The sequence below is a fragment of the Sphaerodactylus townsendi genome, linkage group LG08 (genome assembly GCF_021028975.2).
Source record: "Sphaerodactylus townsendi isolate TG3544 linkage group LG08, MPM_Stown_v2.3, whole genome shotgun sequence".
Classification (NCBI taxonomy): domain Eukaryota; kingdom Metazoa; phylum Chordata; class Lepidosauria; order Squamata; family Sphaerodactylidae; genus Sphaerodactylus; species Sphaerodactylus townsendi.
The window spans coordinates 26,582,398-26,602,808 of NC_059432.1; the positions used below are offsets into that span (position 1 = coordinate 26,582,398).

Sequence of the window (20,411 nt, forward strand, 5' to 3'; positions counted from 1 at the left end):
TGTTGACGCTGGGAGCAACATCAGTTTCCTTTGCAGACTGCTTTCTTTGCAGACTGCTTTCTGAAGCCACCAGTAGAAACAACCTATCCCACAATCATACAAATTGATACACTGAACAGTTAAAAGCTAGTGTGGTGCAGTGGTTAGAGTGTCAGACCAGGATCTGGGTTCAGATCCACACAATGCCATCAAAGCTCGCAGGGTGACTTTCAGCCAATCAAACACTCTTAGCCTATCTTACCTCACAGGGTTGTTGAACAGACAAAATGGAGCAGAGGTGAATGATGTAAACTATTTCGAGTTTCCACTGGAGAGAGGTGAGGTTTAAATGAAGCAAATACAAAAAAAAATTAACTGCAGTTGCCAACAACCTGCAGAAAAAAAATGCCCCCCCCCCCGAGGTTCTATGGGATGTTATGTCATGAGAAGCTGTAGCTGCCCATTGCCACAAACAAGAGGTTGCGGAAACGGCAACAGGTTGCGGAACCTTATAGGGGTTCCAAGGCAAGAGATGTTCTGAGATGGTTTGCCAATGTCACACCCCTGCTCTAAACAACTACACCACACTGGCTCTCGATGCTGACATTAGTGAGCTCGGTACACATATTTGCTTGCAACCAGCAAGGTTTAGAAGAGCTTAATTTTGCCCATTCATACGTGAAGACACTGGGAGATGAGTATCAACAGTGGTTATCTGCTGATCTAATCTTTTTTTTAAAAAAAATGAGTCTCTAAAATTGATGGAGCATCCTTCGTGAGATAAGCCAATAAGAAGAATTTGTTGTATGCCATGACCCTCTAACTGCCCAAAAGCCTTCCAACCTCCACCCCCACCCCCCGTACGTACTTTCCAAATGGTAGGTTCAAATGTGGTTTGGAATGACTAATCCTAGTTAAAATAATGTATGTTGGGTGTGTGTAGTCCACTGTGGTTGGCAGCATGCAGAGAAGGGGGAGGGGAGGGTGACACAAAAATGTAGGACCCTGTTTCCGTATTCTAGTGCCATCCATGCTGTCTGAAAGAAGGATGCTAAAATAAAGAAGAGAATATTTAATTTTCTCTCATCGCAATACAGGGAAAATGATAGTTGAATGATAAAAGAGGGTTAGCAGGTTTGAAGCCATCTTGAACTTTTTACCTCGATACTTTGAAAACCAGAAATAAATGCATACCTCCAGTAAATCAAATGTTTGTGCTCATTTTCTCTTGGTAACTCACTTGCTTTAATAGCCTGTGGTCCCAGGAAGGCCGTTGTTAACCTTTCCCATCATTAAGACCTCTTCTCTGAACACTTTCTCTAAGATGCTCAGAAGATGACAGGGCCCACTTTTCAGGGAATTTCCGCAGGTGCAAATTTGTCATCTACAGGAGAGAAAATGTTATCACAGCCAAAAGGCCATCACTACAAAAACGTGCTGGCACCCTGCCATCTTTTGCATCTGGTTACCTTCACTCTCTTGTTATTTTACTGTTATTTGCAGGGTGCACTTTTGAGTCCAAAATGGCATATTTCTGGGTTTCTAACTACCAGGCTCTAGTTCCCAAAGAACTTCAAATTGAGTATGTAGTGATCTGTGCGCATGTATGAGACTAACATTGATTTTAAACATTTAGATCCTACCTCTCAACTAAGAACATGGAGGATGGATAGAAACAAAAGGTCTTAAACATTCTCATCTTCCTCTCACTTCAATGGATGACACCACCTTATGCTGAGAGAGATCATTGGTGTTTTGAGGTCTGTTTTCTCTTTGGACCGGCAGCAACTTTCCATGGTCCTAAGCAGAGATCTTCTATATCACCTACTACCTGATCCTTTTGACTGGAGATGCCGGAGGTGGAGCCTGAGAGTTTCTATGTGCAAAAGAGATACTCCACTCAGCCATGACCACACCTTTCAATTGTTTCATTAAATGGAACAGTATTCTCAAAAGTGATATTAACCAGATATAAAACTTCGACTGGGAGGGAAGGCAGCATGGTCTAGCCTGATCTCATTGGATCTTGGGAGACCACCAACATGCTGCAGAGGAAGGCAATGACAACCACTTCTGCTTCTCGCTTGCCTAGAAAGCCCTTTGCTGAAATCTGCCATAAATTGGCTGTGTTATGATGGCACTTTCAAAATACGAAGCTTAGGCTAAAATACGTAGCTACCATCAGCATAGTCAACCCCAAATGGAAGCTCATAACGTTCCTTAAAGTACTACTTTCCTGTAATTTAAAGAAGATTTAAAAAATCACTGCAGACTCTCATCTAGTTTGTCCTGTTCCTGGTCAGCATCAACCTTGGCTCACCTGTTCTGCATGCAGGCACAAGACTTTCCTGCTGTTACAGGAGTGATACTGTCCAAACTCCTACCTCTTTCTTTTGCAGCATATAATTTCGCCCAAGCTGTCTGTTACTTGACCATCTACTTGACACCATGATCTTCTCATTTCAATGATTTCCTCGTTATTGCTTTTTCCACAATTACCCTTCCTCTGCTGTTTTCAGGCAGGGCTCTTGTGTCTTTATCAACACAGAAACATCTCTGCACTCCCTCAGCCAAGGTTCTTCATGCCACACAACTACGCATTCTCTATCCACACTGCTTCATTTGGGGAGCTGAACAGAGAATCCAGCCTGTGGAGTAACACACACACACACACACACTAGTTTATTTAGTTGCTTTTTAGTGTTTTAATGGATTTTTATGGGTTTTGCTACCTTGAATGTTGCATCCTGGCAGAAGAAGCTTATAACATTAGTAGATAGCTGTAAGGAACAGAAGCTTTTTGGAGCAAATTTTGGATAGGGATGGTGCCTCTCCTGACCTCCTTGGCCAGAGCATTCTGTCAGGCTGGACCTGAGGAAGCCTAAACATGGAGGCAGAAGAAGACTGCAAGCACTGATAGCCCGGGTGTCCAACTCTGGTGCTTCAGATATTCATGGACTACAATTGGCCATGCCAGCAGGGGCTGATGGAAATTGCAGTCCATGAACATCTGAAGCACCAGCGTTGGACACCTCTGGCTTATAGTGTGGAACTGAAAACACAAGATGACCAAAAGTAACCCACAAGCTGCAGATCTTGTCACAGATACACAATTGTTGGATGAGAACTGTAGCATGTTTAGAGTAACAAAAGCTACTTGCTGCTGAAGCTGTGGACTCTCTACTTCCCCCTTCCTCTTACCCCCCTCCAAACACCTTCATCAAACTCATTCATCTTCCTCATGTGTTTGTTTTCTACCAGCTGTTGCAAAAGATGTCTAAAATTCTTCTGCCAGTGGGCTGTGCCTGATATTTTATGCCGTATGCTTCTCATAGTTCTGTAAAAAGAAGAAAAAAACTATACAACGCTACTAGTCAAGGGTTTCCTCAACAGTGTCTGACCAACACACAAATACATCCTTACAACAAGTTAAAACCAAAGATTAAAAATAAGTACAAAAGTTAAAAACAATTAAAACATTGAGGAGGAAGGATCACTGATAAAATGCTGAGCAAAACAAAAAAGGCTTCACATCACTTACACACATACATTGCCGATATTTTGTGACTGGTCCCACTGTCCATGGCAGCCATTTTATGGCAGCACCCACAATGCTTTCCTAAAATGTCAGCAGTGCCCACAACTGCTGCATTAAGCTCATGCAAGTACTAAGCTCTGGGGGGGGGGCGGGCGAGGGCAGCAGCGCCCTCATGCATCGCAGCAGCACCCCACATGCGAACAGCTACCTAGGGACGACGCTTTTGCCGTCCCTAAGGCGCTGTTTTTGGCCCATGCGGAAAGGGCCTATGACTCATTTAGTTTGTGAGCAATGCCAGAAAATCAGGCCTTGACATGAACAAAAATAATGTCATGGTTTTTTTCCATAACAAAAATACAGCAGCAAACACTGCAGGGCTTTTAGACAGCAGCTCCTCGCAACGCAAGCAGAGCAGCATAAAGAGGTGGAGTAGTTTGGTTTGGCACAATACAGTTGGTTACACACAACCACCACTATGATACCAGCCCCTATTAACTATATTGGGCTAGAACAGAGCTGGGCACAGCCCCTTTCTGGCTGGCAGGTGTCAGGAGAGCACAGCCAGCGTGCCTGCCACGTGCAAAAGGTTAGGAAAATGAAAACCAATGGAAGCTTTTAAAACAGAGACACATTTTATGTTGTAAAGAAAGAAAACATGAAAAGAGGAGCCACAGCAGATTTTCCCCTAGAGGATAAGTCAGGCTTTCCTTTATCTTTGGAACACACCCAACAGTTTTGCCCAGTTCCAGGCCTTTTTAAAGTGCCATATGTTTTTTTCAATTAAACAGTTATCTATTTGTCTGCTACTTAAAAAGAACCACCACTATCCATTTTTTTAAAAGTTGTAAAGTGCTCTGGGGCTGAGCGGGGAAGGTGGGTTTGTAACTTACAGATGCAAGCCAGCGGACACTGTGGATAGCTCGCTTCTGCTATAAAAAAGACATAGGCTCATTCCGCACATGCAGAATAATGCACTTTCAAACTGCTTTCAGTGCTCTTTGAAGCTGTGCGGAACAGCAAAATCCACTTGCAAACAGTTGTGAAAGTGGTTTGAAAACGCATTATTTTGTGTGTGCGGAAGGGGCCATAGAAATAGGTTTCCCTGGGGTCAATCAGGAAACAAAATCAGTAGTTTACATGCACCTCAGCAAGGGAAGAAGTTTGTAAACCACTTTGAGACTCTTTACAGTTGAGAAAAGTGGGGTATAAATCCAAACCTCTTCTATAATTCCCTAATGCATGTTGTGTGAGCAGGGCAAGCCATGGACTTACTAAGCATGTAAAGCTTCAGCAAGTGTAAATGTAACCTCTAACTGTGGGTTCTCTGGGGCAGAACTTGAAAGGAGTTGCAACAACTAAATTTACAACAAAACAGTTTACTTTCTTAACAAATAATCACTTATTTAACGTTAACATTTAACATTAACACTTCACAGTCCTGTTAAGTTGCGTTTCAAGTCCTTCTAGTCTTGTAATGCCAAGTCCAATTCTTCCTGTTGGTGGTTGGCTTATGAAGACTTCAGAGGCTTTGTGAACTGGATTCAAGATGATGAGGGTCCCCAAAAGAACAAGGTGTTAAGAGCTTATAAAGAAATAAATCAAGGTCCCATCCTGGTAGCCTTGCTTCCTCCAACTTCATGAGTTCCTGAAGCCTCCTGCTGCTTTGAGTCTCCACCCCTTTCTGGGTCAACCCATTCTGAACATAGGGGTTACATAAACTTCCCATTGTGTTTTTCAGGGTTGTATTCATACATACCAAGGCTGTATGTGCATAGTAAATACCTGCATTGCCTCTGTTTACACAATGTGGTGGCTGCCCTAGTTGAGGAGGAATATGTGCCTGTTATGCATGGTTGGTAGGCTCTCAGGCCCTGTGATCATAACATTTGAAGATATATGTTTCTGTGTGTATGTGTATTATGGCCTTTAAAGGCATATAAGAAGCCTGCTGGGTGACCCTGGGCTAGCTACTTTCTCAGCCCCACCTATCTCACAAGGTGTCTGCTGGGGGAAAGGAAAGGAGCTTGTAAGCTGCCTTGAGTCTCCTTACTGGAGAGAAAGGGGGCTATACATCCAAACTCTTCTTCTTCCATTCCTATAGCCCACGTGGATTCTTGTTAACCTCTTTTCAGATGGTTCTCTGAGGGTTTTAAACATCTGGGAACAAACACACTGTGGGACATGCTGTGTGTTTCTGGTGGCTTTAAGGCATTTCAGACCCAGCTATATAAACACCAGGTTGGGATGGGTGGACTGCCGAGCAAATATGTAACACTCCATCATGCATCTGGGCACACACACTATACATATATCAAAATAGATGATTATGCATTCATCACTGTACAGTTTTTTAAATCCCTGAGCACAGTGTGGAGCAACTATACGCCAGTGAAACCCAAAGGAAATGGTTTCTGTGCCTGTAACTTGCACGAGGTCCAAAAGAAGTTTTGAAGATATCTTTTAGTTGCAAATGAGTTATCTTGCAACAAAAAAGGATATAATAGTTCAAAACGTAGTCCCAGAAATATCATAGTTCAAAATCATCTTCTAATTCTCCTAGACACGACCTCTAATTCTAATAAACTCAGCAGGAAGAAAGCAAAATGAAACAGACCTATAACAATTTTTGTACCATGGTCAATGTTGAAGACACTCTGTTGGGAATGAAATCCACAGAATAACATTAGATTTACTTCCAAGAAGATCTGCTTATGGTTGGTCCTAACTATAAGCATAAACCACCAGGTCATGAATCAATATTATTCCATAACATCATTTCTTCCAGAAACTCGGATTTCAGGAAGTTCTTTACTTCAGCCTTACATAATCCCATTAGCTGAATATAGTTCATAGTTTATCATTATTATTATTTTTAATCACCCCATGGAAAGTTTGAGAAATGGGCATAGGAGGAGGGGAGGGGAGGGGAGGGGAAAGGAGGGAAAGTGAGTAAGTGAGTGAGTGAGTGAGTGAGTGAGTGAGTGAGTGAGTGAGTGAGTGAGTGAGTGAGTGAGAGAGAGTGCACCATAGGCAAACATCACCACAAGTCCACAGTTCCGAAGGTGTAGGAAGAACAGAATTAACAAGAACAACTCAAAATTAATTACAAAGAACATTTAAAATCCTTAACAATGTTAGTGTTCCATAATAAGACACTAGTGGTTTCCTTTAACATAAATGGAATGGACAGAGAGGTGACATATTCTGAAACAGAGTCAGTCTGAACACGATGATCACCGTAAACATCACTAGGCAGCAGGAAAAGGCCACTGCTGAAAAAGAGTGAGAGCTCAACAATGCAACACAAGGTTGTCAAAGTGGACCTTCTATATTTAAAGCTTTATAATTTCAAGAAAACAAGAGCCACCTTTGGGTTAGGCCAATGATCCATCTGGACCAGCATTCTGTTCCCATAGTATCCAACCAGATGCCCTAAAAAGTGCTCAGCCAGGGGCATAGAGGACCAAAATAATCTTCTCCCTATACAGAGGTATACTGCCTCTGAACATGGAGGTCCCATTTAATCTTCATGGCTAATGATCATCGACAGTATTATCATGCATGAATCTGTCTAATTCCCCTTTAAAGTCATATAGCCTAGTGTTCATCACCACATCCCACGAATGTAATTTTCACAAATTAATTATATGCCATGCGAAGAAGTGCTTTCTTTTATCTGTCTTGAATTTCCTGCCCATCAATTTCATTGTGCGCCCCGAAATTGTGAGAGGGTGAAAACAGTTCTTTCTTCCTCTATCTCATGCACAATTTTATACGTTTCTCTCATAGTCCACCATTTCTCACCTTCCCTACTAAATGAAAAGCCTCAAACTCTTCAGCCTTTCTTCACAGGGAAGATGCTGTCCCCCCCCCCTTGATAATTTGGTCACCCATTTCTGACCCCTTTGCAATTCTAGAACGTCCATTTCAAAATGTGGTGAAGAGAACTGTATATAGCTCTGTTCACATATTTACTGACTGAGCTCAGAGAATAACTTGCACACTTCTCTTCTAGATGAGATGGACCACAAGAACCGAGAAGCCTGCTCCCATAGCCAGCCCCAACTGCATGAACACCATCATCAGCACCCCTGCTGATTCTGACAGTTCTTTAGGTGTGACCTTGGGGCCATAGATGATGGACAATGTACTCAAGTAGCCATTGCTGAATCCCAGGAACACCGTGAAGACCACTGGGTACACATCCTGGGCGAAGAGCACCTTGGTGAGGTACATCCGAGGCTGAAAGTTGCAAAGCATGAAGATGGGCACCAAAAAAGTTCTCAGCAGAACCATCATGGGCAGCAGCTTGCTCTTGGGTCCAGGGACTTGGATCCAGGCTGTGATCTGTCTCCCGCACCAGTCAGAAAAGTTGTACAGGAGAAAGCTAGTCAGGGGTGTGAAATACTTATCTGTCCACAAGCTCCCTGAGACTTCATCAACAGACTGTATGCCAGAGGAGACCGCAGGGAAAATGATGATAGAGATGAAATATACATAGAAGACACAGAAACCCAGCATGCCAGTCTTTTTTAAGATGGTCCGCAGGGGAGGCATGCTTCCTGCACTGCTTCTCCTTGGTGTCATCCCTCTGGGGTTACCAGATGTTGAATCATCTTCCTCCAAACTATCACCAGGCAAAATGCATGCCGTCTGTGTGGTGTCTTTGTGGCATTTTATATAATACCTACAAGGAGACAGGAAAAAATAAATACACATACACAGATCATCCAGAGGTCCGACGAGCAAAACTCCACCTGGAAATGTTTGGACTGAAATTAACATCAGTTGGTTCCACAGTGATGTCACACTAGACGTCAACAACTAGCAACAGTTCATGGCTCAGAGGTAAAACATATACTTTCCGTACATACTTCCCCCAAGTTTAATCTAGTTAAAAGGTCTCTGAGTAGCAGTCAACAGGACCCAATGAGAATCCTAATAGTCACAGGAATCTAGGATAGGGCAACAGCAATTTTATATGTACTCTGTCTCTGCATCATGCTTCATAAATGTACCAGTAGAAAAGCACAAATAGCTCATTCATAGCAATAAAAAAGTCATCTCCAAGTTATTTTGGAGGGAAAGAGTGGCTTTATATGGGCACAGGTATACTTAAGTGAATTCCTTTCCATAGCATTCAAATACACAAGTTGATCCTTGACTATAGGAAAAGGTGACAGGGAAAACCTATCTAGAACCCAATATAACAGAGTGTGCTGGCAAGAAAGGCAAGAGCGACGAGCATACTTGGATCAGGTTAGCAAGAAGCTTCCTGCACCATGGGGAACCATCACCCGAAGAAAATGAAAATGTTATCCTTGAGAAATTAGAAAGAGATGTTTAAAGATGGAAAGAAATTGAAATAATACACTGACATGACTCACTGGAAAAGACAATAACGTTAGGAAAAGCTGAAGGCAGTGAGGAAAGAGGAAGATGCAGGAAATGATTGACTCAGTGAAGGCAGCCACAGCCTTTAGTTAACAAGACCTGAGCAAGGTTGTTAACGATACAAAGTTTTGGGGATCATTAACACATAGGGTTGTATAAGTCAGAAGTGACTTTACACATCACAGACACAGAAAACCAAGTTCTGAAAAGAAAACAACTGTATTTTTAAAGGAAGGCTGTATTTTTTGCTCATGCTCTAGAAGGCTCTTCTTACTTTAGCTATGGATTACACCTGCTTGGACTGGTCATAAACCTAAGCTCATTTTACTCATATATAATTCATTGTTGCCTCACCTCATTTAAGTGACAGGATGCTGCATTTGAACACTTGCATTCAAAGGCAAGCATAACTTACATGGAGGGACAGCGAGTAGACATTATCCCAACCCCTCTATTACGCTCCTAAAGGAATGTGGATTCCCTTCTGACTGAGGTTAGGAGATGGACAATTTTATTATCTGCCTCCCCCTCCATTTTGGAAAGGAGAAGAGTGACACAATCTGGGCCTTTGCATGGAGTATCCACTATTTACCTGCTCTTTGACCATGACACCTGAAGTGCCAACTCAGCTGGCATCTAAGCCAGGTGCTGTCAACCTGCTTTGTCTGGGTAAAATATTTCATATTCTTTTAGAAGTCAAAGTATGTATTTGAAAACACTGGTGTCAATCTGTTTCGTAGGGAAATACGGTTTCCCCTTCCTCAGCGTATTTCAGATTATGATGGAATTATAGCCTGGCTGCATGTTTGTAGAATCATCGGGACTTGAGAGTTTGCTTATGTTTTTGAAGAACGAAATACGTGATCCTATATCCTGGCAGATATTCTGAAAAGGCAGCGTTTGAGGGCTGCATCGACACTTCACAGTTTTCTCCTCTGCACACATCAGTTCTTTGTACTGCTGAGGAAGAGGGAATCATATTTCCCTACAAAGCAAGAACTTTTTATCTGGAAAACCTGTCCTTTCATGTGAACGATATTTTTCTCCAGGATCACTATTTGGACTTTTATTTTCTGTTTCTCATGCTTCAACTAGAAGATGACGCAATCTTTTATACATGATCTTTCATAGCATTTTGACTGTGATGCATTTAATTGTCTTACTTGTACCTTATAAAAATATTTTGCACTTTTTATATAGTAGTTTCAGTATCATGTTTTCTTCATTATCCTGCATTATTTTCCCACTGTACTGCACCAAAACTGCTTGAAGCACATTGTTCAGTGTAGTCTGAGTTTTCACATGTGCATGTCTTTTCCATCAGATGTACTGGATGATGGTGCATAAATGGCAATCCCCTATCAACATTTCTAGTGCACTGTTGAGTGCTTAAAGCATTTCACAGGCTTTCTCTCAGTCATCCTTGTAACGAAGCTATAAAATAGGTCAGCATTATCATCCCCATAGCAGAGATCTGGGGTGAGGGAGGGCTGGCCAGCTCACCAAGGCTGCCTGGTGGGTTCATGGCTGATGAGGGATTTAAATTGGGACTTCCAAATTCATCCCCTTTAGCAGCTACACCGTGAGGCAGCTTAGCATTCTGTCTTGCCTTTGCACCAATTGGCAGAGGCCCCGAACAAGAAACAGGCAAGAACAGCTATGAGGAGATCCAGTGAGGCTTAAACCAGCCCGCACCATAACCGGCTTGCACTGAACAAGACTGTCTCGCAGAGAACAATGACCTTAGATGTTGTCACCCAGAAATCCTTAGATAGCAGGTCAGAAGCTCATTATTTTCGATTTGACCTACAGCTGGGAAGTCACTTAAGCAAGAGCTATGAGCCATGTCAGCCTACAAACAAAGCTGCAATAAAACTCTGAGATGGAGCACAAGAACTGTGGGAACACTGGATCTGGAGGAAACTCTGCCACAGGGCTCAGGCAGCTGGTTACCTATATTTCGTAGTTAGCAAACACAATAATAGTCCTCTCTCAGTGTCTGTGTCGTCTCTGACACTGCCAGAACATCTACACAAAGGGCAGCCTTTCAGAGAAGGGAGGGAAAAAAAATCTGTGCACACCACTGCATACCCAACAGTTTCCACCTGGGGCTTTGCTCAAATGAGGAAGCTCAGCCCAGTAGAATATGGGTTGGCACTGCGCAACATCTTCTCAGTACAGAAGGAGAGCTCTTCCTTGGAAATGCAGGCCCTTGGCATCTGTAGCAAGCTCGGCTAAATTTGGATCACTAAATTGTTAAGGCCCACGCTGAGACTTGACCTGATGGTCCAGTGGGATTTACCTGGAATACTCTAACTTGGGGAGGATCAGGTACATCCCAATGCACAGAACAATGAAGACATCCGCCATCAAGAAGTAGGCCAGAGCACTGTCCGTAACGCTGGATGCTGATGCCAGATCCACCACCGATGCCACGGCACTCACCGTTCCTCCCATGGCCTGACCTACATGAGAAAGAACGGGGGTGGGGGTGGGGGGTGAGGAGCAGGACAAGAGAGCTGCAGAAGAAGTCCCAGCCTGCCGTAGATCTGCCAAAGCACACATTTTGTGGAGGGAGCTGTTTTAAAATCAAACCAGATGAGCTGGAATGGAAACAGCCAACACTACAAAAGGGGAGGGGGAGAAAGAGCAGACGAGCATTTAGGCTGATATTTCCACAGCAGTTGCACTGAAAGAAGTTGTGTGGTTCTGGATGCTTTTCCTCGTAGCAGTGTTACTTTCTCCTCCTCTGCTTATTACCTTGCATGTTTTCGCCTCTCCTTCCTTTCTTTCCTCTGTGCATATCCTTAAAGCATCCTTTCACAGCATGGCTGTGAAATTGCTATGTGCATTGCTATGTTTGGGGCAGACTTTGTTGTTCTTATCAACACTGCCCTTCCATCCCAAATCAGAAATGTGCAAGTCTCCAGTATTTGAACATTTTATATCAGTTGTATTTATGAATGTGAGAGTAGCACTGTACACAATGGCATGACTTTAAAGGCAACATGTGTAGACTAGGAAGAGAAATCATGCCCCCTTTTCCTCCATGTATTTATTTTTTTTAAATGGATGTTGTCATTTTCCTAGATTGCTTATACATGCAACATCAAACTGCAACAAAACTAAATCAACATCTATCTATCTATCTATCTATCTATCTATCTATCTATCTATCTATCTATCTATCTATCTATCTATCTATCTATCTATCTATCTATCTATCTATCCATCTATCCATCTATCTTCTGCCTCCCACCCTTCCCAATAGGGCTCAGGGCGGCAAACAATACCATCATAAGGAAAAAATTATATTAAACCAAGCCCCCCCCTCCCAACTTAAGAAATGAAACACCTTTATATAGCCTGCAAGTAGGGAGGCTGCCTTTCACACCTCTTTAGGAAAACCCCTTCATGGCATAAGCCCTACAGATTTATTTGAAGGAAGGTCCTGTATGAAGATCATCCGAAAAGTGCAAGTGGCACCTGGGAGCACATGAGAGCCAGCGGGCTCCAGTGGTTAAGAGCAGGTGGACTCTAATCTGGAGAACTGGGTTTGATTCCCCACTCTCCACATGAGTGATGGAATCTTATCTGGTGAACCAGATTCACTTCCCCACTCCTACATTCCTGCTGGGTGACCTTGGGCTAATCGGTTCTTCAGAACTCTGTCAGTCCCAGCTACCTCACAAGGTGTCTGTTGTGGGGAGAGGAAGGGAAAGAAGTTTGTAAGCCCCTTTGAGTTTCCTTACAGGAGAGAACTCCTCCTCTTCATATCAAGAGATGTGGTCCAATAGACCTGAGAGTCCCTAGCTATGAAGGGCTTTAAAAGTCAAAACAGCACATAAAATTGGGCATGGAAGGAAATAGGTCATCATAGGCGATGATGAGGCTCAGGTACGGTATGTTCTGATCAGCAGTAATTTCCCATGTGGGAGGCAGGTTTCAAAATTCCATTTCTCAACTGAGAGATGGAACTCACGTTCTGAAATCTCACCCAAGAGTTCCCCATTGCAAGCCCCTGGGATGCAACAGAACTTCCCCAGGCGGTTGTAAGGAGTAAATGTCTCTGTTGCAAGTCCCCAGGACACAATGGAGAAATGTTTTCTTTCCATCCCAGGGAGAAATTTCCAGAGCTGGGGTCAGAATGCCACCTCTCAGGCTAGAAGGGTTCTGACCCTGCTCCCCCCGCCCTCATAGTTACATGGGCCATAATGCAGCCAGACCCTGCCACAAGGTGGAGCCATCATGAGGCAGCATAGTTAGTTCCTGTTAAGATCCATTATGGTCCACAATGTCTGAGTTTTGTGCCTTGGGTGCAAACATTTGAAAGAGCAAACACAACAGGATAAGTCCTTATTGGCTCAGACTGTTGTTACCTGTCCAAGGAAAATGCTTTGCATCCAATTATTAGGGAAAGAACAAAACCAGCAACGGGCTCTTCTCGTGCTTAGCACAGACTCCAGCTGATCCAACAGAATATCATGACAGAGTGTGTCAAAAGCTGCTGATAAGCTCCATCAAGATCAATAAAGATGCACAACCCTTAACTGTATGAAAATGGAGATTACCCGGCAAATGCCATTTGGCAGCACACCAGGTCTGAAGCGGATCAAGGACAGATCCAAATAGGCCTGCAGTTGTTCTGCTACCATCTGATCAAGTAGCTTATTTTTTTTAGAAAAAAAAACCTTGGTGGCTGCTCTATAATTGCCTACATTTCCTTGATGCAAGGGTGACTTCTTAAGGAGTCTTACCAGAACTGTTAAGAAAGTATCCTTGTAAGCTGGGACATAATTAGCTATGATCAGAAAAGGTCCATTTTCCAGGAGGAGGCCTTCAAACCCCAAGCCCTGTTAGAATCACTCAGTGAGACCAAAATGTAATTATCCACAGAGCTCTGACGACTGATACCTTCAATACAGGACCTACACTTAAAGTAGCCTAAATGCAGCATGGTGTACTGGCTAAGAGTGGTGAGTTCTAATCTACAGAACTGCATTTGTTTCCCCCGCTCCTCCACATGAAGCCTGCTGGGTGACCTTGGGCCAGTCACAGTTCTTTGGAACTCTCTCAGCCCCACCCGCCTCTCAAGGTGTCTGTTGTGGGGAAGGGAAGGAATTTCAAACTCACTTGGAGACTCTTTAAGGAGAAAAGTGGAGTATAAATCCAAACTCTTCCTCTCTTCATATATATTAAACAGGTGTAGCCTTCGCCTATGCAGTTAGGAGCATTGCTGAAGGCTCCTAAGTGTGGAACCCCTTGAAAAGCAGAATGCTGGGCCAATGTTAGACATGAACTAGGTAGAGAAGCAGTCACATTTGTGCTCCCCTACTCAAGCATATTTTCAATAATAGGGCTGTAAAGTAGAGTGGAACAAGGTCATGAAGAGAATCAAATAGACAGAGAGGTTTCCTTGGGAATGGATGTTACTGTTAGTTTGGCATTTATAACCACTAGAGGGGAGGGGCTCCACCATATGGCAAGCTGTTCTTGAGTATGGAACCCCTGAAAAGGAGAATGCTGTGCCAACATCAGGATGAATGGTAACTAGAGCAAGTGAGCCCTACCCTCCTGCCTTGCTAAAGTGTGGTTTCAGTGTATGGCTATATCATTCATATTCAGTGGGGAAGGACAGGGAGAAGACAAACAAGAAGGGCTGGTTGGTTCCCTTGGACATGGATGTTCCCATTTATTTGGAGATTATTACAACAGAGGAAGGCCAGCTCTGCCACATGGCAAGTGGCTTTTGAATTTCAAAGGAGAAAGGTGGGGGATTCAATGGGAAGGGACAGTCTGAAACCCCCGCTCACCCCTCCTCAGCAGGCTAAACTCTCCTCTGCCACTCTCCACATTCATGCACCAGAGCACATGAGTGTCTTCAATGGGCTGGTTGTTTAGAAAGTGCTGTTGGTGATTTTTTAGTTAGCTTTCAGTGTCTTCTGCATACCTTGGGAGTCCCCTGAGTATACAAAGGTCCTGCCTTGACTAAGGCAGTCTTGTTTGGTAGCTTTTAAGCACCAGACAATTTACTATGATTCCCAAAGGAGTACAGAGGCAGTTATACATGCTGCCTTTTGAAAGATCAGTATTCATCTCATTTGGGGCAGCAGGCTGTCAGAATCCTGAGAATACCAACAGTTTATATGTTTCAGTAACGATGACTTCACGTGGTTCTTTTTCAAACAGAAATGTTGAGAAGAGACTTTCCCCACACTAAGAAGTACCCCAGGATTGCAGAGAGCTTAGCCACTTCTGTTGAGAATGAGACAAACCGCCTAGGTGAGATTTTTCATCAGCCCTGAGCAATGGCTTCCGCCTTTCCTTCCCATTCTTTCCACAGAGCCCCTTCATGGATGTCATATGCAAGGGTTTCCCAATGCAGGGAGAGGCTGTCTCTGCACTAAAAAATAAAGTTATGATCCAGCATTCTGTAAGTGCTTCCAACAGGGGTTGAGGGAAAAGCTGAAACATTTCCAGTCATTCACAGTTTCAGTTTTGGTCTCTGATTCCAGATGGCCAGTGCTCTGTGTATTTTCATATGCCACCCTCACCCACTGGCTGAACAGTCACCAGAATGGACTTAACTGCAATGGCAGAAAAGAATCCTTGAAATCTCTGCATTGATTTTCACATCTATTCCTCCCCCCGCCTTCCTCCACCCTGAAAGTATATTTCCAGTGTTATCAACGCCTCCAAAACCTCGAGGGGCCTCATCATTCATAGCTGCAAACTTGGAACTCATCAGTTATGGAAATTAATGTTAATGCTGAATATAAAATGAGACAATGCAAAGTTTCATATTTTTTTCTAAGACATAAACAAACATGGAGCTGAATGCAGATGTTTCCCTTTTAGTATTGAAAAAAAGTTAGTGCTGGATCTTCAGGAGAGGACCACGGGATTAAACTTCTGGGAGAGATCAGAATATGAAATAAAAAAACAAGGAAATGAGAAATCTACAGAAATTGCAAAATCGGCTCAGAGAAGCTGCTGAGTTTCCTGCAGAACTTCCTTTTAAGAGCACTCTCTGGTTTTTAATTTTTTAAAAAAGTCAGCTTTCAGTGCACTTCATTCAAAGGGAATTAACTGTCACGAGGTTTTGGCTGCAACTACTCAGAAGTCCAAAGACAGCACGTGCATTTGTGCTCACGAGCATTTGTGCTCACAAACCCAATTACAGGAGTCAGCAATTGGCAACGTTCCCTTTCCTGAGTAAGCATCATTGGGAGAACTTACCTGAAATCAGGGCTTGGGAATTCTGCATGGGGAAACACCCAGTGAGGCCAAAGACACTGCTGCTGAAGATTGTGCCGGCACTGCTGATGACAGCGATGCAGATCAAGGTGATTATGAAAAATGCACCAGTCCAAGAAGAAGTATCCACTTTCACCAGCACTGTGATCACTATTAACACAGCCAGTATGACAACCAAGGAGGACAGAATGCGCACATGGACGGAGACCCTGGAGAAGAAATGCAACAGTGAGAAGGCAGCTTCTGAACAAAAGTCTCCTGCTCTTTTCCAGCTCCTTGCAACTTGACTGTGATGGTGTGTTACAGATTTTTGGTGTGGGTGGGGTGGTGAGGACTTCTACACAAAAGTACTCTGACAGAGAGTGAGGGGGTAGGAGGAAAAAACAAAAAGGCAATGTGTACAGCATTGTAAATGGCACAGAGAAATAGAGCCTCATTCCTGCCAACACACAAAGAAATGCAACCTGCATTACTTCTCCTTCAGCCAGATATTCAATCTAAGTGAATGGATACATACAGCAATCATTAAGCCACAAGTGTAACAGGCAGTAAATAGCACTTAAAAGAAAGGCTCGCAAAGCCTACAGGGGTAGAAGAGTCATCTCGTATCCAAAACTGGCATGAAAATGGAGGCCTGCAACTGCACCCATCTCCAGGTCTGCCATGGTCCCTGAGGTGTCCTCTTCGGCCTGCTGGAGAGACCCATGTGTACATTTGTAGGTTTCCCCAACAGGTCAAATGCGACCCCTCTCCCACCAACCCAGGATCACTCCAGGTCAGAAAAAATGGGGGGACCCAGGAAATTACAGGCCAGTCAGTTTGACATCTGTTCCTGGTAAATTAGTAGAATCTATCATTAAAGATAAAATTATAAAACATGTAGAAAAGCAAGACCTGCTGAGGAAGAGTCAGCATGGCTTTTGCAGAGGTAAGTCCTGTCTTACAAACTTACTAGAGTTCTTTGAGGGTGTAAACAGGCATGTGGATAAGGGGGAACCAGTGGACATTGTCTACTTGGATTTCCAAAAGGCTTTTGACAAAGTTCCTCACCAGAGACTGTTGAGAAAACTCAGCAATCAAGGAATAAGAGGGGAAGTCCTCCTATGGATTAAAAACTGGTTGAGGAACAGGAAACAAAGGGTGGGTATAAATGGGAAGTTCTCACAATGGAGAGATGTAGGGAGTGGTGTCCCCCAAGGATCCGTATTGGGACCAGTGCTCTTTAACCTATTCATAAATGACCTTGAAGTAGGGGTAGGTAGCGTGGTGGCCAAGTTTGCAGATGATACCAAATTATGTAGGATGGTGAGAACCACAAAGGATTGCGAAGAGCTCCAAGCGGACCTTGATAAATTAGGTGAGTGGGCTCAGAAATGGCAAATGCAGTTCAATGTAGCAAAATGTAAAGTGATGCACATAGGGGCAAAAAATCCAAACTTCACATACACGCTACAGGGGTCAGTGCTATCAGTCACAGACCAGGAAAGGGATTTGGGCGTCTTAGTTGATAGTTCCATGGGAATGTCAACTCAATGCATGGCAGCTGTGAAAAAGGCAAACTCTATGCTGGGGATAATTAGGAAAGGAGTTGATAATAAAACTGCAAGGATTGTCATGCCCTTATATAAAGCCGTGGTGCGACCGCACTTGGAGTACTGTGTTCAGTTCTGGTCGCCGCATCTCAAAAAGGATATTGAAGAGATAGAAAAAGTACAGAGAAGGGCAACGAGGATGATTGAGGGGCTGGAGCACCTTCCTTATGAGGAGAGGCTTCAGCGTTTGGGACTCTTTAGTTTGGAGAGAAGACGTCTGAGGGGGGATATGATTGAAGTCTATAAAATTATGCATGGGGTAGAAAATGTTGACAGAGAGAAATTTTTCTCTCTTTCTCACAATACTAGAACCAGAGGGCATTCATTGAAAATGCTGGGGGGAAGAATTAGGACTAATAAAAGGAAACACTTCTTCACGCAACGTGTGATTGGTGTTTGGAATATGCTGCCACAGGAGGTGGTGATGGCCACTAACCTGGATAGCTTTAAAAAGGGCTTGGACAGATTTATGGAGGAGAAGTCGATCTATGGCTACCAATCTTGATTCGCCTTGATCTGAGATTGCAAATGCCTTAGCAGACCAGGTGCTCGGGAGCAGCAGCAGCAGAAGGCCATTGCTTTCACCTCCTGCATGTGAGCTCCCAAAGGCACCTGGTGGGCCACTGCGAGTAGCAGAGTGCTGGACTAGATGGACTCTGGTCTGATCCAGCAGGCTAGTTCTTATGTTCTTATGTTCTTAATGGCTGTGTGGATATGCTGAAGGCATGCACTATTGTCATAATCCTAAACTGACACTGGAATTGATCAAGTCATATGTGACTGTTACATTGCAGAGCAGGGACACCAGACCCAGTCTGTCTTTTCTGTAATGTACGTAACACTGTATAGTATAATAAGAGGACTCTCAGGTTTGAAATTGTGCCTTTTCACCAGAGAGTTAAAAGGAATTTATCATCTTTGCACCATTAAATGGACTGTCACTGTTTTGCTTCAAGGGGTCATTCATATATGATCCAGAAGCTAAATTGGGTCTGCCACTACCTTAAAGGAGCTGCAGACATATACAAGAGGCATCATGTGTGATGCAGGTATTTGCAAGCAGATTTTTGTCACATTCACGCTGCAGTTGTTAAGGCACAAGTCTGATGTGTAGTACTAAAAATGTAACGTGTGACTCAACATCAGGAAGAAAATCCAAGTTTCAGCTCTGCTGTCCAACCAAATGAAACTGTCTTTATTCCTGCCTGAAGTGTCCTGTAAAGTTGGAAAGCTGGTTATGTTCCCCCACTTAGTTATTGGGCTTCTTATAATTCTCCTTGTCTCAGCCATGATAAAGAAGAGGGCTGTACAAGCAGCCACATCCTCACAGCCAATTGAGCAGGGCTGTGGCCAAGCATGGGCAAATGGGACAAACTTTGGCTCTGCTGCATTTTGCTAAGAAAGATTTGATTATAATGCCTGAACCATTGTGTGAGCAGGAAAACCAACATTTTATCAATCAAAATTCTTGTGCTTCTGGTGGCTTCCCTGAGCTGAACATAGTGCACGACTGCGGTTGACTCCACGAGCTTCCATCTGTTGTAATTGCAAAATAGGAAGAAAATACAGCACTTCCCCTCAAAGCCTGGCTGCACCATTGTCTGTAAGCAACCTAGTGATTCCCATCCCTCCTATGGCACCCCTGGAGTATTCTCTGGGAACTGAAAGGAGGCCAGGTAGTACACAAGCTGCTATGAACCAATGTTTTAGGGAGAAAAGAACCCACTCAGAAAAGATGCAAAAGAAATCTGGCTGGGGGCTTGGGGGAAAAACCCTTTTCTTGAAAAAAATATCATGTGTACCTTGATCCAATCTCTCTATAAACCAAGCCAAACTGGAAATGCCTGTTTCTAAAAGAAATCACAACAGGACACACAGTCAAAAGTCTGTGTATGGGGAATAGTGTAGGCTGGGGAAAAGCAATTGCAGGCTTATCTTCACAAGGTAATTAGCGACCTGAACAGGAAAGCTGCTTATTATAGACACTGAAGACTTGATCAGCTCTCTCTAAGTGCAGAAGATGAAGAAGGAAGAAAAAGTCCGTGAAAGGAGGCTCTATTTCTCCTTCAGGACTAAGATCCTGGTTTAAGTATCCCTTTGTGATGTATGTCCTCCTCTAACAGGTCTAGGATGTGATATACTTTGTGCCGTGTCAACTGTGCAAGTAAGAAATGTTACCTGCCTGACTCAGGGACTCAAGACAAATGCAACCTGAACAGGATACTTTTAAGAACACGCAACAAGCAAACCATTCATTTTATGGGCAAACAGGAACCCCGGTAATCAATTTTTGCACACTTAGTACACTAGCACTGCCCACTTTCTTCTTCACACTCTTCTTAAAAAATGTCACCTTCACTCGTGCAAACATGACATCCATTTCAGAAGCATGGTAATATTTTAGTCATCACAGATGCCTTCACCAAGGGAGGAACACAGAGTAGCCATAAGTTACCCTCTGGCGGCAAGCGAACCAAGGGGAACTGATTTGCGCACGAGTTTCCATAAAGGCAAGTCGGCCTCATGTGTATTTATGACGCTGAGAACTTAGCATAATAAAACACTTATTGATTATGGATGTGCCACTCAGCAGAATCAACAATGTGCCAAAGATAAATGAATGCTACGTTTAAAATGTAATGCATTAAGCA

At 43.5% G+C, this 20,411-nt stretch overlaps 1 protein-coding gene across 1 annotated transcript in view; it reads right to left on the minus strand.

The window, feature by feature from the left end:
• Positions 1 to 5,107: 5,107 nt before the first annotated feature.
• Positions 5,108 to 20,411, minus strand: part of SLC29A3 (solute carrier family 29 member 3) — a 35,231-nt gene continuing 19,927 nt past the window's right edge. Inside the window, exons 4-6 of the mRNA XM_048507043.1 lie at positions 16,151 to 16,377; positions 11,214 to 11,376; positions 5,108 to 8,204 (exon numbers count right to left, since the gene is read on the minus strand). Coding sequence (XP_048363000.1) covers positions 7,529 to 8,204; positions 11,214 to 11,376; positions 16,151 to 16,377 — 1,066 coding nt within the window. The 3' untranslated portion in view covers positions 5,108 to 7,528. The remainder of the gene's footprint in view (positions 8,205 to 11,213; positions 11,377 to 16,150; positions 16,378 to 20,411) is intronic.